Genomic DNA, 17,589 nt, shown 5'->3' with positions numbered 1-17,589 from the left:
AAAGATGCAGAGATGGAACTCACTGGAACGTCTGATCCATCGTTCAGAGGAAGAGCAGTCAAACTACCACACACGCTTTTGACTCACACTTTTTTTGTAGTCAAGGTCATGAAACTGATAACGTGGGACTCTAAAAAGAGACATAATTGTCTTCTGGCAGCTTGAATAACTGCAACCACTCATGTTACAACGATCCCCCCCCCCCTCCCCCCCAGAGGGATCGCCTCTGGTAAACGTTTGTGTCTTTTTTTTTGCTAACCTGGCCTGCTGTACTCCGCGCTCTCCTTGTGCACCATCTCCTTGACTCTGCCTCCGAACAGCATGCGCGAGGGGTCATGCTCGAAGGCCTGGAGGGTCTCGCTGGAGCTGTAGGACTTCTGAGTGGGCACGCGGCAGGCTCCCTCCTCCCGCTCGGCCGAGGAGGCGGTGTAGCGTCGCTCTCGATCCTCCCGGTCTCGCTCGCAGAACCTCTCGCGGTCTCTCTGGCTCTTGGACAGCGAGCAGAAAGGCCGCTGCTCCCTCACCCGTTCCATGCTGCCTGCATGCTGGGGTATCCCAACTCCCCTCCCTCCCTTCCTTTCACCACCGACGCTCTCCTGAGACGCTCGCCAATGGATTATTATTATTGCACTCTTTTTTTCCTCTCGCCCCCGTCCTCCTCCTCTTTCCTCCCTTTGGTCGTGGTTCTTCCTCGTCCACAGATTTCACCCCCCTGCAGACTCCTCTCGCTCACTCCTCTAGTCCGTTCGGCCGTCTGCTCGTTCTACCTGCAGGAGGAGAGACAGAGAGGAAGGAAAGGAAGCAAGGAGCTCAGATAACACTAATCCATCTGCTTCATCTTCAAAAGCACACACTTATCCCCCTCACACCGGCCCTCCCATACCCCACCCCTGAAACCTCACCTGTGAACTCTCGCCATACATGACTTCCCCTCCATAAAAGGAGATCCCCCTCCTCATTCTGCCCGCTTAAAACCTTCGAAAATCAAGTTCATCTCTGCAGAGTCAATCCAAAAGTCCTTGAAGCTACTCGTCAGTTTTTATTTTTATTTTCTCTCTTTAGCTTTAAATGTTTCCCAAAGTAGAACTCTAAAATTAACATCTGCAACAAGGATGATTGTTGAATGACGGATAAATCAGGGCGGGGAGACAGCTTTTGACACCATCTTATCACGCTTTAATTTTTAATTTTCAACACTCATAAAGAATTATAATTCTGACACTCGACATTCATCATAATCCAGAGTCACGTTCTACACACAGAGCAGAAGTGACTGAATGTGAAGTGACAGATTTCTGTAAAAAAAATGAACATCTTTTGGATAGATTTGAAGTTGAATCGCCTGTGAAATAGAGAAGACTGAAGCCACTGAAATCTGGCCGTAGTAGTAACAGTTAGTTTTTTTCATGTCTTTGACTGTGTCGTCCCCACAACCACCGCCGTCCTCATTCATGCACGGCCTGCTCCGACCTCCACCTCAGCGGCAAGGAAGAGTGGACAACAGGAACGAGAGGAATCCTTCCTACATATTATCCCATCTCCCCCTCTCCCAATTTTCTTAACAATGGTCTTTAACCTGCTCTTTACAAAAAAATTATTGATTGATGCACCCACCCAAATAAATTATAATCTGTGCATTAAAGCGGCATGCAATACTCTTCTAATATCCCTCTGTTATTTATTTGTATTTATGTATTTATTTGAAGGGGAGCAGTGTTCATTAATCAACATTCAGATGGAGGTCAATGTCCCTGAGTTAGCTGAATTTAATCAAACTCTTTGGCATCACACGAGAATTAAATAGAACCCGCTAACATTAAACGTTCACCAGTTTAGAAAATAATAAATATATTTAGAGTACCAGTCTGGAAGTTTGGACACACAGCAGTATCGGTATCATCAATAATACAGTCTAATATATTATCATAATGTTGCTCCTGTTAGCTGTATCGAGGGAACACCTGCTAATAGAAAAATTTGCATAATAATCGTAGATATTCAAAGAATAAAAATATTTCTGGGCCGCTGTAGGCGCAGTGGTTAGTGTGTGCACCTCATGTACAGAGGGTGTAGTCCTCAAAGCGGGCGGCCCAGGTTCAAATCTGACCTGCATGTCACGATATGACACCACATGACAAGACAAGGTACGACACAATACCATATGAAGTGACCAGTGCAGCATGTCACAATATGACACGATGTGAAACGATACACGTTCATGTCCCCTTGACTAAATTTGTCCTGGACTGCAGCGCTGCTTCAAAGTGAAGTCTCTTGTGTGTGTCATCATACCTGGTTTATAAAGATTCAGATTCTGATTGTCATGAGTAGAATCTTTAAATGAAATTGTTTGCAGTGCATTTCAGGAGGATTTGAAACAAACACATCCTGTATAGCTGCACATCACCAGAGCTTAGTCAGAGAATTGATTTTTCCTTAAGCATGAATAACTTAACACGCATGTGTATTCCAAGCTAAAAATTACATTTCGCACACAATGCATGAGCCAGCTGTGTGTTTCCTGTCTCTGTGTGCGCTCACAGAGTAAAAGCTGAAACACAATCCTGCCTTCTGCATGTAAACTCAGATTTGTTAAGTGTTTAAATCTGGAAGTTGTTGAAACATGGAACACGGTTTTTGCAGGTGGAGAGTCTAAAATATGAACAGGAGGAATGAGAATGTGACTAATCCGCGAGAAAAAAAAAACAAAAACCCTTGAGTGGAATGTGGATGGAAGCCCCCGGTTTGTCAGGAGTGTTTATTACCAGCCATTTTCCACTGCCTCCTGACGCACACATACACACACACACACACACACACACACACACACACACACACTCACTCACCCCACACTAGTTTCATTTCTCTCCTGGCTGAGCTGTAAGACTAGAGTATCAGACTCCTGCTTCCCCCCCAAATGAGATCCACTTCGTTTCACATCAAGCATCAAAACCTTCCAATGAAGCCAGGACAGCGTGCAGGAAAAGCAGCTCCGGCCCCGTCGAGACCTCCCAAAAAAAAAACTGAAGCGGTCGCCGGTGCAGTACGGGATGCAGGGATAATGAAAATTGTGAGCTGTTGTAGGCCTCTTCAACTTATTTTTTTCCTCCCCACTTCTCTCCCCGAGTTGCTGGATATCATTGTGTTCCCCCCGATGGGCTGAGATGCAATCAGTGACACGCTCTCTTGTAACCCTGACACTCAGCTCTCGACACTACCCCCAGCACACACACACACACACACACACACACACACACACACACACACACCGACAACACACCCACACTGTCTTTACGACGCCACAGGACATCTCACTCACATCTCATCACTTTCAGGAAATTGTGCACACCCTGTCCAGATTGGCAGATTAATGTACAGGACGAGTGCGAGCAGACACGCCCAGAAGCCTCCCTGATTACGATCCCCGTCTTCTTTATGGACTTGTAAAGGGATCTGCTGTCTGAGAAACAGCTAATGCTACGAGTCTTAGCCGCTGAGCCGCGATCCCCCCCGCTATACGAGGAATTAGATTTGTGTCCTAATCAGCCATAAGCCCTTGAGTGACCAGGCATGTCCCCGTATCAACATTTATGCTTCACTCTGAGGACCTGGAGATGCCATCTTTTTTTTTTTTTTTTTCCACAGCTCATCAAAGTGTCCGGCTCGTGCACATGGCGCTGCACACATGGGGACGATATCAGGATACAAGGGAGACATTCATGGTAGTTTAAGTTTTGTACAAAAGGTCACAGAGGCTCTTGAGGGGATTCTATTGTGTTTCTGCAGGCTTTAAATTTCAAAGGTTTTAACTACAGTATGAAGTAGAAGCAGGGGAGAAAGAAAAGGCAGTCTGTCTTGCCTTGATAGCAGAAAGTACACACATCCTTTAACTGAAGTAGATGCACAGATACTTCTCTGGTTGGAGTAGAAGTGATTCATTTATTTACTGACGTTCGAGTTAAAAGTTCGGATCTGTTTTGCTGGAGAGAGGAATAAAAGTAGACGCCTGAAGGACATTTTTACTGGATGTTTTCAAGCTAAACTTCATATTTCAGAGAATAAATCATCCTAAATATATCTTTTTTTACGATGCAATAAATATGAACTTTCCTCCAGAGTCAGTCACAGACGATGCATGCATGTAATGCATATCATTATGATGCATTTGTGCGCATGCTACTGAGTCATCTTTTCTTTGTGTTATTGTCTCGTCCTTTAAATCAGTGCACAAAGATGCAAAATAAAATAATCAGTGAGCTCCATTAAAAGCATTTAAGCTAAAGCGGTTAGCCTGTTTGCTAAAATATATGGCGCCTCAAAATGAAAAATTTGTCAAGAATGCTACTCAAGTAAAAGTTCAGATTAGGGTCGACACTCACAAGAATATCAATCCAAATTCTTTGATATGATACCCAGAAGATTTCAATACCTAGCTGTTTTGATACCATGGCAACAAAAATAGAAGACAGGAACATATTTTAGGGTCTTTATTTCACTTTACACAAGCAAGCCTTTTCACACCGACTACATTTTACATAGACAAAATGTTCATGTGCAATTTAGACTAGGGCCGGGCAATTAATCGAAACCGACATTCAGAACTCTAACCGGAGTAATCTTGCCCATGTCGATTATTTTGATTATTTTCAGGACAGAGTCACCTGACCACACATCCAATCTGTGACATGGAAGCTATGTCTGTCGTTTGGACACATTTTGTGAAATGTAAACACTGCAAGAATTGAAAGTTTTTTATTTTCTACAGTTTGAAAGAAGTTAATTTCTACTTTAAAACCAAAATTTGTTATTTTCATTTCAAGCGATGCTTTGATTTCAGTTCTAAATATTCAAGAAATAACCACAAAATAGTTCATCATTTATGAAATATTTCATTAAAAAACATATCCCAGCTTTAATAGTTGAGCATATTTGCAGTAGAGACCTCGTCAGTGAAATGAGGGATAAAAACAAAAACTAAATAATCGTTCATTAATCGTAATCGTGGAAAAATGTTCAATTAATCGTGATATTGATTTGAGGTCATATCGCCTGGCCATAATTTAGAGAGTGTCTTCAATTGTCCCCAAACATAGAGTACAGACTAATTTAAAAATATTCCATCTGAAGTATCACTTGTAATCTTGTTTAGCCGCCCTGTGAATTAAAATGGATCCTCGATGCTTCAGCTTTGGGCTAAAAATGTGACTGGAAGTAGTTTTTATTAAGGCGTCAGTCGGTACTTATTAATACTGCTGGTCACAAAATAACACAGGTTGTATAGTTTTAAAACATGTGGTATTAAAAGGAACATACTGACAACCTGGTACCAGAGATTTTAAGTGCACTAACAAAGACTTTGTCCTTTTTTTTAATGTAAAAAAAGCTTTAAAAAAGCTGAATGTAAAGCAAACTGTAAAAAAGTCAAGTGAAGGTTTTATCTGATAGAGTTTTAAAAATAATTCCTTGAAGGTAAAGCGGTGATGTGTCTTAGTCCGAGTTCTGGTTCAGCTTCTCCCGTATCCCTCTCTTCTAACATTCCCGTTTTACCTTTGATCAGGCCGTGGAATAAGGACAGGCGCTCACCCGTGACCGCTCAGTGGAACAGTCGACTCTGCAGAATTAGTGTCACACAGAGATCCTCTGGCGAGCCACTGAGGCACGGACAAAGACAGTTCATGATCTACGCCGAGCTGCTCCGCACACGTCCCAACGACTCCCATGCCGGTTGGAGAACGGTCCCCCTGACACTTGGTACTGTCCTACACCTCTGCACTCCTCTGAAGCACGGGCAATAAACCATCTGTATAATACGCCGTGAAGAAGTGCGTCCGAGTCAATTGGCTCTTCAGGGGCCGGCTGGAGAGGTTTTCAAGGATCGAAGTGAGAGTTTCTTGTTTCATGTCTGACATACTAGTTATTCATCAAAAGGTGAGAGGCGCTCAGGTTTTTATGCTTTTACATCGGGGGGATTTGGAACGGACGACCAAAAGAGAGAAAGAGGAACAGTTCTCAGATTTCCTGGAACCAACAAGTTCAAATGAATGAAATAAGTCAAATGAGACGCAGCGTGTTTTTCATCAGAAGCTCAGAGAGAAGGAACGATTTTGATGCTTCAAAAAAAAGATGGCTGCATGTGAAGACGAGTCACTTTCAAGTCAGGGCAGAATCAGCTGATTAGTGCTGCAATAAATAAGTAAATAATCTATCGTCAATTTACAAAAGCTCACCGTTTTGTAATTATTTGAGCTTTACATCCTCATACAGAACCTACCTCTTTGATATTTAGGTGTGTCACATGTTTTATTGACCTCACACAGGTTGAGGAACTGTTTCCTGAGGTCATTGAAAGCTGCCTGACAGAATAATGTCCATAAATCCTCCACTGATGCGTCACAATCGAGCAGCAATGCACCAGACAACAGGAGCGTTTGAATTATTGATGGCTATTGTTTAAAGGTCCTGAAAACTCATCAACAACAACTCGTCAACATCGAGGGTGTGGTTTGATTAAAGCGTACCGACAGTCACTAAAGAACGGACCAATCATTCATGGTTCAGACCTGCTGAGTCCTGATTGGTGCACAGACATACATGACCTGCCCATATACCACTAAGTCCCGCCCACTTCAAACAAAATGCAGGAGCAAAAAAAAAAAAAATGGACATTTCTCATGAATCCCACAAACACTGCTCTAATGAAAGTATAAACAGTGACAACATTACTCATAGAGATTATTAGAGTATGAAGGGGATATAAAATCTGCTCTTAACGGATCATTAAAGTTTTAGCTTCTTATCTGTAAAAAAAAACAAAAACCTTTTATACATCATAATAAATTGAGAAACCTATTTTTTTGATTGCTTTTGGTAAAAACAGGTGAATTGATGACATCACCTTTGACTACAGGAAATTGTTTTTGGGTATGTCACATTTTTTGATTGTCAACTAAACTTTGATTGTTGTCATGATACCAGAATCTCTAGCCCTTCAGCTGCTCCACATATGGAGGTTGGCGCTCTCAGAGAAGGAGCTTAGACGTCCAGAATATAATCCAGTGGACTCCAGAAAGTATCGGAGCACACGACTCACTTCAGCAAATTTACTTAGATGCAACTAACAAAATGTGCCTTCAGTGATTCGTGTGCTCCAGTACAGAAGTTGAATCTTAGATATTATACCAGAAAGAATCAAACAATACCGCTACCTGTTTTGATACCATGTCAACAGAATGAATAATCCCAACACCTAATGAATATATTTCTGCTCTTCTATCACTTCTTTATCATTGAATCATTCTCTCTTTATTGTTTTTCTTCCTGTCTTTCATTGCTTCCTTTCCAAAGCTTCTTGTGGACAGGTGTTGAGAACTAGTATGAATGCTAAAACACAGAAATGCATCTGGTTCGTCAGATGTATCTGTGATGTCCATGCCAGATAAAGTCTATCTGTCTTTCTAATTTTTGGGTCATTTTTTTTTTTTTGTATTACTTAAAATTGGAGGCAAAATCCTGCACAATATCTAAACTGCACAAGCACTTCTGCAACATTTCAGTTCAGACACGTTGCCAACGTATTTGTGACATTTAAACAGAACTCTCTCTCTTTGGCTTCAAATATGACCAAAGATCTGAAGATTTTTAAAAAAAGCTTTGGTACTTTTTGACACTATTGCTAATTGAAAAAATGGAGATTGTATCCTTTTAGGCCATGTTGCTTTTATGTGATAGGATGGCTGAAGAGAGACAGGAAATGTTGGGAGGAGTGAGTCATGCAGCGAAGGGCAGAGGTCGGCTTCAGACCCGAGGCCACTGCAACAAGGACTATAGTCTCTGTACATGGGGCTAAGCTATCTAAGTATTGGAAATATTAACAACCTTATAAGGTGTTTACAAATATTTATATAAGAGGCAATAACTCAGAGACATTTCGTCTGAGGGGAGTTCCTTCACAACACTGTAAGTGAACAAACAAACACAGTGAGGCGGCCCCTGCCTCGGACTTCAGCTCACAGGCAGTTTGCCACCGCTGAGCAGAATGCTGAAATGGCATCTCCCTCACTTAAGCCTTTGTTCGGTAATTATATTTCCGCGGGGGGCGGCTGAACGAGCCGGCTCAGATCTCCCTGTCGGTGACCTCTGTAAATAACGGTAATAAAGAGCGCACTTGTCGTGGGGCCGGTGTGTCCCTCCAAGACAATCCACCTGTCACCAAGTGGCCTGCCTCTCCCCCTCCCTCCTCTCCTCTTCCTCATCTTGTTGTTGGCCATTTTCCGGAGCACAGATCAGACGCCTCTCAGCCACGGGGAGCGGTGAGAGTGGTTGATGGAGCTGCTGAAGATCACGGCTGCCTTCCTTTAACACAGCCAGCACCTCCAACAATAGCCGCCTCTGACAGCTTTGCATAATTCATATTGTCGAGTCTCTCTCCCTTTTTCCTCCTTGACGCTCCTCTCTCTCTCTCTCTCTCTCTCTCTCTCTCTCTCTCCCTCCTCTTTCAGTTCTCCTCTTTTTTTTCTTTTTCCTCCTGGCGCTCGGTGAGAGAGAGAGAGGGGAGAAGGAGAAGCGGGGCAGTGTTCCATCAGATGCTGCCTGTTTCCCCCTGACACCACTGATTTTTTTTTTTGGAGACACACAAGTGTTTGTCTGCCGCACGCTGCCCAGACCCTGTGAATCCTGGATGCCCATCTGAACCAGATTGTGTTGGTTCTTTATTGAGGATTAAAGCCTTAATCCGCTCACTGCAACACCACGAGTGGAACTATTACCTAAAAATACACAAAAAAAATCTAAAACAAGACGATCTATTGTTGATCAGCTGAGCCGACTATTTCAATGTTTTATTGTGAAACTGAAGAGAAAGTGTTGCTTATTGGAGTTTTAAGGCCCTGGAACATGTATAAAAGCATGTTTTTATCCATCTCTTTCAATCATTTCAGATTTCTTTACGTCTAACCCCGTCTACACATTAGACACTCGTACAGGCAGCTGCTGGGCGGCTCTCTATGATCCTATTTAGATTGATCTCAAATAAAAACCGTATAAGCTTGACTCTTCATTCCTTCTGCAGCTAAAGGCTCAGGCTTCCACTGCTCGTGTCATGATGATGCACGTTTGTTGATGATGCCATAACATCACTGTACCTTTGGTAGAACAAATTGAAATATCCTGGCTGCTGCAAAATGGCTGCAGGAGGGTTTTAATTTTTGTCAATCTTGTCATTTAAAGCTCTTTAAAAACAAAACTTTGAGAGCTAGAGTCTTCTTTCTTTTTGCAGCAGAATGCTCCAGATTTGGTCTTTCACATCTTCACATTAGGTTATTGTTACATAAATAAATCTGTAGTAAAATACAGTAAAACAACAGTTAGGCTGCTGTAAAATGCACTGAGAAGATGTGTTGTTTTTAAAAGTTTAAATAAATCAAAAACTATAAAAATAGCTTTTATTCTTTGTGGCATAAACAGGAAGACTTTAAGTCTTTGGGATCATCCAACTGTACGTTTGATGATGACTTCTTTGTGTTAAAATACGATACATGTCGTGTTAAACTTTGATAAAATGTGTGTGCACAGAGCTGCTGCAATGTGGCCACAGCACAGGAAGTCGTTTTCTGCATAATCCTGTTTAAAACGCTACAAAATGAAACCATAACACCTCAAGATAACTTACTAAAGTTGTAAAATATTAGAAACATTAGAAGATAACTAAAAGCATATGGAGCTATAATTGTGGCAAAACTATTTGAAAATGCCTACACAGATCCGCAAAATGAGTAAAAAGATCCACAAATGTGTGTAGTGATCTGCAAATATGCAGAACATATGAAATGTTTACTTATTTAATAATGGCAGTAAAGTGAGTTGCTTTTTTTTTGCTGAAAGTCCTGAAAATACACACAAATCATCGCTTACAACTGAAGCTGGCCTCTCCATTGGCCGTCGTGTTACATGTGACCTTTGTGACACCCCTGCAGCACAAGATCTTCAAATGTGTGTATGACGATCTCAAGAGTGTTTAATAGATCCAAAAAAAAGCAAAAACTACACTGCACAGACGGGGACTTTTTGCAGAGTTAAAGGGTTAAATATGCACAGAAAGTGACAATAGAGGGCAAACAGACGGAGAAGGGGAGGAGTGGAGTAAAACTAAAATCAGACGGCATTTACCAGCAATTAAACATCAGTGGCAGCGATATCTTTAGCACACGATGGTGACGGATGAGCTAATAACACAAAGTGAGACTCTCCGAGGCCGATGATGAAACCCGGGCTCCATCTGAAGTCTCTCGTCTAGTGTGTCTGAGGCAGAATATTCACAAGTAGGAGTAAAGTGATGCAAATCTCTGATACAGCCGCTTCAGATTATTCCACGCACATGGAGCTCGGAGCTTCATGATCCCTCGTAGTTTCAGGACACTTAGTCGACAAACAAAGTGACTGAGACGACGGGGGAAAAAAAACACAACAAAAAACAAGAGCTGAACTCTGAGCTTCGTTTTGTTTTTTTTCCTCTAACTGCTCTCGCGTGTCATCATCAGTAAATAACAGCGGTCAACGTCTAATCCTCACCATTTTTTTTATATTGTTGCAGAGAATTAAATAATGCAGGAAAAAAAGGGATCTGCCAAGTGCCAGGATGTAACATAATAAGCCGCACAAGGTTGTTTACAAATCCCCCCAAATAACCCTTCACCAGTGACAGTAAGAGTTGTGTATTCATTGAATCTTTAGAGAGAGGGGAAACCGCCGGCACAGCCAATTCATTTTTTCAAAATGTAATTGCTAGGTGTGCAGACAATCGCAAAGCGAAAAAAAAAGCGCAGGGGTTTTGTGAGGTTTCTCCTGCAGTATCTCCCCCCCATCTGGAATGGTAATAGCAGGTTATTCAATGCATTCATACACACAGGCACAGTGTTTATCTGTATCCAAGGCTACTAGTATTGAACCAGACTCTTATCAAAAAACAGACGCTGCCTTCCATATCACACACCCAATTACACCACACGCTCTTAATTCAATGAGCCTGCCGTTTGCTATTTTCTCAATTTGGCATCTCTGCTGTGTTATTTCACACCGGGGGGGTGGGGGGGCAGGGGGGGAATCTAAGGAAGTAACGATGATCATGTACATTCGCTTAATTGAGAATCTTGCAAGACGGTAGCAGTCAACGATTGTCGACTCGTGCTCGTAATGAATTGACTCCACGGTGTGCGCACAGACCTGTGGCAAAATTACAGACGAAGCCACGATCGACCCATTGTTACGGGAATAGATTAAAATGTGGCAACACAGAGCATGCATTGTGTTGAAGCTACAGAGCAATAACGACGCCGCTGAGGCCGATTGGACGAGAGACATGCCCGCCATTCCAGTCCACAACAACACATCTGGTAAACAAATGAATATAATAGAGGAGTTTAAGAAGTGGTGCAGGTGTCTTATTTTGTTCAGCTCAACAACGGTGAATTGCTTTTTTTATTATTATTTCTTTTTACAAATACCCAATCAAGTATCGACCTACCGCGATGGTCTAATCTGGACATCTGGAGACGCCATTGTTTTACGAGTGTCGGCCTCTCAGAGAGTGGCATGAACGACATTTCAAATGCTGCGCGCATACAAACCTGGCAACCGGATAAAAAGTCAAAGTACTGACTCCAGGTGTCATTCAAACAGCATCTGACGTGATTGGGCAACCAACTAACCCCTCCCTCTTTGAGCACGTGCAGAGGAAGACGGGATTCACAAGCAGAGAGAGGAGGGGGGAACGCTTGGATACTGCAATGGGAACGCAACATGCCGGTGAAGCTGTGACTGCTGGGAAGTATCAAAACCGAGCCCTCTGAGCCCGCTCCTGCTCCCCGTGCATTAATGGAATTGTTACAAAGGGAATCAAAACACTCGCTTTAATTATGTGAAATTAGAAGAAATACAAATTGCTTGCACACAATGAACATCATTTTTGCACTTAACAGAGAATAATATATCAAGTGTGTTTTCTCTTTAGGCATACGGTGCCAAATAAGAAAAAAAAGTAAAAGAAGAAAAAACACGATCCATAAAGAAACTAGAGGGTTTTATTCTCCAGTTGTCAGCGTTTTAAAAGGAGTATGTAGGTCATGATGGTACACTATCAGAATACTGAGAGACTGCAGGCCTTATTAAAGAAACATCAATCTGAAGATTCACCAACATCACACTGGTTTTTCTCTACTTCCAGGGGTGAAAGCTCGAGAGAGGGGGGAGAGAGTCGGCCCTGTAGCGAATGGCTGAGACCGGCTTCCTGAAAAAGAGCACGCGGCTCTTGGCTGGAAGTGAAAGATTGCTGACCTGTATGTCATTACACTGACTCCGAGGCGCCAGTTTTACACTCTCCAATGATCTGGTGTTCAATATTTGCTTCTTCTTCACGCTGCTGACAACAAAAAGACGCAGGGGAAGCTTGACGGTGCTGCCCACATGAACCAGACGCCTCCGCCTTGTCCCCTTCATCCCTCTCCTTCTTCCTCCACCAGCATCGCAGAGATGGCGTCAACACAACCATTGAGGTTGCAAGCGGCTCTATGGACAAGCAAAGCTGACGCCCAATCTCCAGCTGGGCTGTCCAGGGGGGCTACAAAAGAGCGACCTGGGGGCCCTTTGGCGGGTTGAAGCTATTCTGAGAAAAAACCTCTTCCAGGCCGGGCTTTGTGCAAAAAAAAAAACAAAAAAAAACAAAAGAATTCATCCCAAAGCATTTGGACGATATGAGGCACCATGGAGTTTAAAAAATAAAATATTTTAATGCAAGCCAAATCAAAATCATAGTCATAATCCTGACTTGTAAGACTCAAGGTTTGTGCCTAGCGGTGTCTTTGTAACATCCTTTAAATAAGTAAGATTTCCTCTCTTTGAATATAATGCCAGTATTTCTCTGCACCTAGAAACGGCACAGGTATTCACTCACCCAGAGCAATTTCCACAAGCAGAGAGCACAATGCATTTTCTATTTTGTTCTCCATGCGACCGGAGTAAGCACATTTCTGTTCCAGTCTCTCTCTCCCCTCCCAGGCTCAGCAGCATGGCGCGCACGCAGAGAGAGAGTTGTACTGCTACAAAGTGAGGCCCCTACTCCTCAATCTTGCCACTTGGTCTTGACCCAGAAAGTCCAACAGAGCATGCTGGGCCATAAATGTTAATCTGGAGGTTACAAACAGTGTGAAACACCGCCCGCTCCCAGAGCCCCCCGGACCAGCAGGACGCCATCCTGTGGACTCGGCTCGCAAGGTTTGGCTTTCATCTCAGTCTGCTTTTTGGCCAGCGGTGAATGTTCAAAAAACAAATCCAAGAGCTGCCATGCTTTTAAATCTTTCTTTATGTGTGAGGAACACAAACACGGCTAAAGAAAAAAAGCTTCCATTCTGTCAGAGACAACTACCACCGGCCTCGGCTGATTTGTCCGTGAACACCTACGCACAGTGCATCACCCCTGGTTGCATTTTGCACAAACATATGTGCACAATAGGTTGCAGGGGATGAATTTTCTTGTATGCACAACACATCAGGTCATGCAGGGAGTCTACACAATAGCCACGAGGCGGGTGTGTAGCACTCGTACCCTTGAGGACGCTCCGCTCTCCTTTCCAATCAAGTTGCAATGGCAGGTATCACATTATACAGAGCTCACACTCGGGATGGAAATCGCTATGTAAATATATCTTTAAGTTAATATAGAAGTCTATTTATATTCCTCGCCTTTACTCAATAAAGGAAGACACGCACGTATATTAATTTAATCTGAATGTACAAATTCAATAAAAGATGTTTGTTACTTGGAGGAAGCAATCTAAATGTGTTCTGTGTAAGGACTTTAAAAACACAAATCAGGACTTCAGAGACGGAGAGTGAAGCACAAACAATCCCAACTGCCTGCACACATATAACGTGATTTTTTTTCTTCTTGTGCAGCATACAATGTAGTTAAGGACCACAGTGGTAATGCATCAAGTGCTGTCACTAAATAACCCTACTCTAAGCACATTTCAAGAGCGTGTAATCCCCTCCCCCCCCAAAAAAAGAAAATATCCAAGGGTGACTTTCAGCAATTATTTGGCAACTTGCATTTTTTTTTTCCTGCTGTAAGAGTCACATCCTCTGCGTCCGACCCCAAATAATCCTCTGACTTAAGGTCATGAAAAGCAAATATGTGAGCATGTGTCCTCTGATGGAGGTTTTTTGTCGCCATCATGGACGCCTGGTTTTCTTAACTTTCAACACTCCTGGATTCATCGTGGCATGCTTTACTTTCATGCCAACTATTTATCATTGTGTCTGTTTTTTTTCTCGTGGGAGGGGGAAGAGAGAAAAATGCACTGCGAGAGGAAAAAAAACAGGTGAGAGAGAGAGAGAGAGAGAGTGCAGCAGGAGACAATAGGAACGCAAGGCCAGGGCTGGCTTGTGTGTTAATAGTAACAGATTAGAGGGCGGCAATTATGTAAAGTAAATATGACATGGAGCCCGTCCGTCGAGCCGTAGGGAACTGTGGGTAGTTTGTCAGGCTGCATTAACCTTCACGTGTTTGCTCTGATGTGTTGGAACAGGCCGCTCTCTGCCGTCCTGTTTGCCATATCAAATGTTATAATTCATAAGGTCATCTTCCAAAGCCACCGTCCGCATCAACAAGTAATAAAGTGAGATATTACAGACGCAGGGTTTTGGGCTTTAACTCCCCCTCTTCTGTATCTCTCACATCTTGTGGGAGTCATTTTTTTTTTCCAGACAGAGAGGAGTCATCTTGATTGCCCCTTAACAATCTATAAAACAGTTTAGGGCCAGGGCATTATCCCTAAAGGAGGCAGCTCTCATCACACAGAATATTAAATTCTCCACAGGAATAATGAAAGGGGGAAATTACTTAAGGATGGGAACATGGAGTGGCAGTGTTGTGTACAACACTTCTTGCAATATTCCTGAATTAATTAGATGGATTTTTAAAGCTCCAAGCGTGCTAAGAAAAATCACCTCGAGATTTTTTCCTCTGCTCAGAAACCCGCAGTCACCTGCCTTGATTAGTGGGATTAGAGAGCAATGAAGTTTGAAGCAGAGGCATTAGACTAAAGCCTTGATAAGGGGTCGCGGCGGCACGCTTTTAAAATGTCTCACTGCTCCGGCGTGCAATCATCTGCTACATTATGGCACAGTGTACACTTCTGTGGAGTTAGTGCGGCTCGCTGAAGGGCTGTGCAGAAATGTGTTGAAGAAAAGCCTAGAAACTGTTCTCACTTTGGGTTTCTGGAAGGATTTAAACTGTTGGTGCCAAAGATTGTGACAGAAATCTATTCAAGGAAGTCCGTTTAAATGATCACCAGTGTCTTGCAGGGGGGGAAAAAGCATTATACAAGCTGTGCTAATGTTCTGGTGCCCTGCTACAAAACCACATGTTCAATATTCCCCCCCCCCCCCCCAAATAGGTGTCACTGTAATGCTGTTACAAGCATGCAGACTGCTCCTCTGCCAGTTCGGGGGGACTGCTCTTTCTGTTCGTATACGACCCACAACAACAAGCCCTTCAGCGTGCATCAGTCACTGCTCAGGCCCTTTAAGTGTTGAAGATCTGTTTTACTCCTCTCTCCTCCAGTCCCTGTCAGGAAGGAGGAGGAATATGCATGAAACAGAAAGACGGCCTCAGCTTGCAGCAGTTCCTCAACAGCACTCCAGACAATAACCATAAATCAGTTTAGCCGGTATACAGATATACTTGTCCTTCAGGGCTATCATGTGGACACAGATGCGTCTTGTTTGCAGCTTGCGTTTTTAAAAGCCTGATCCGTGGGGCCACGCTGAAATCAGATCTTCATTTTTTTTTCTCTGTGGCTCAGACGGCGGCTCTGAGACAAGTCAGTGTTACAGCGCTGAGACACAATAAAGATAAACCCATCAGCTGAAGTGCAAACCATTGTGTTTATTTAACAGCTCTTTCTAAAGACTCAAATTTAACAATCAACCTAACTGTTCTGAGGCATGAGCCCTCGTCTCTTAAAGCTGATAATACAACCCAAAAAGTTGTCCACACGTCCAACCCAAGAGAATCTTTTTCTCCAAAAACCAACCTTCCTAAAGGCCTCGGTCTCATTCATTCCGCTGAAATGTCTCCCTCCCCACCTGAGGCCGCTGAAAGCTCAGATTTGGTCCATTTTAGAGAGGCAGTGTGTAAGCTCATGGATACTTGAGTTATTAGTGGATTGAGCGGTTTATCTCTGCAGGTGATTTACACCCCAGCAAGCCTTTCAAGGCTTTTATATAACATTTTATGTGCAGATAAATTCACTTATTGGAGCAGAGCCATCCCAACTTGTCAGCCTCCTGGTTAGATGTCTTGGGGACACTGAGGTGAGGGGGGGGGGGGGGGGTAGGTGCAGACATGGGAGCTCTTATTGTCATCACTGAGAGAGAGAGAGGAAGAAAACGATACCAATGGATGCTGAAAGATTCTCTGAGATATTCCATCTTTAACAGAAGATCTTGCAACTCTTAATCGGTTGACTTGCACACATTAAGTCCTTCTGAAGGTTGAACTTTAACGTTTATAAAAAAAAATGGCATCCATCTTGCTCAACACTTGCACTCAATAAAGATTTAATTCTGCTTTTAAAAAAAATTCCACAGGGTACGAATCAAAGTGTGATCTAATGCATTTTAGCAAGACACTGATGGAGAATTAAAAAAAGGGGGGGGGTGCAGGTTTCGGCTCCCTCTTGTCAGGGGACTTGGGTTATTGCAACAGAGCGTACTGGCAAAATTAGAGCCCTTTATTGAACGAGGACCAGCCGCTTCTGCCATTTATTCAAATCACGGGGGTGACATCCGTTTAAAGGCGAGAGTAATGGTTTAAATAAATAACTGACCTGCATGTGGATCCAGGGAGCCTGTCCGAGGCGAGAGGCGCATAAACTTCCAGCGGTGGTGCGCTGTTAGTCCAAACTTGCGACCGCGACGCAGCGCGCCTGGTGGTTGCCTTTCTCACAATCTCAGCGCGTAGCTATTTGGCACAGTTGAACAAATCTCCTCGTAGATCTCTACAGACCTCCCCTCTTGGCTCGTTAACACCGACTGCACTCGGGAGTAGTAGACATGTGTGAGAGCTGGGCTGCTCGGTGCGGAAACGCGTCTCTGCTCACAGATCGTCCCACAGTCCTTCTCCTCCAGCAGATACTTCCGACAATGCAGTTGTCCCCCCCCCTTTAAAAGAGGCAGCCTATAACACACATACGTTTCCCGTCGCCCAGCAGCAGCAGTGCATGATGTTTTTGTTTTTTTTAAACCCTGCACAGTTAAGTGTGTCGGTGAAGGCTGCGGAGGCTCAGCAGCCGCTCAGCTGCTCTATTGTCCGCTTGCACTTGTCAGCTGATAAACTGCGCATCCCCGTCGCTTTTCCTCCGCGTCGCATCTGCTCTGCCTATCAGCTCCTGTGTAACTGCTGTGGGGCCGGGGACACACAAAAAAAAGAGAGAGAGGGTCAAGTGTGACCTCCAACAACAGCATGCAAAACAGCTGCATGTGTCAACACAATTAGTTCAATTAGAGGCAAAAAAAATGGTGAAGAATTCCTGCATC

At 43.5% G+C, this 17,589-nt stretch overlaps 1 protein-coding gene across 6 annotated transcripts in view; it reads right to left on the bottom strand.

Annotated features, from left to right (window-relative positions):
* si:dkey-237h12.3 (teneurin-3) overlaps window positions 1–17,358 on the bottom strand; it is a 182,805-nt gene extending 165,447 nt beyond the window's left edge. For all 6 annotated transcript variants that reach the window (XM_020645072.3, XM_065958446.1, XM_065958447.1 and 3 more), the window contains exons 1-2: window positions 16,881–17,358; window positions 260–767 (exon numbers count right to left, since the gene is read on the bottom strand). In XM_020645072.3, coding sequence (XP_020500728.2) covers window positions 260–533 — 274 coding nt within the window. In that variant the 5' untranslated portion in view covers window positions 534–767; window positions 16,881–17,358. The remainder of the gene's footprint in view (window positions 1–259; window positions 768–16,880) is intronic.
* Between the last annotated feature and the right edge of the window lie 231 nt (window positions 17,359–17,589).

The sequence above is a fragment of the Labrus bergylta genome, chromosome 9, assembly GCF_963930695.1.
Source record: "Labrus bergylta chromosome 9, fLabBer1.1, whole genome shotgun sequence".
NCBI classification, from domain to species: domain Eukaryota; kingdom Metazoa; phylum Chordata; class Actinopteri; order Labriformes; family Labridae; genus Labrus; species Labrus bergylta.
Note: the sequence above shows the minus strand (reverse complement) of the source record. Positions and strands in the feature narration are given on the sequence as shown.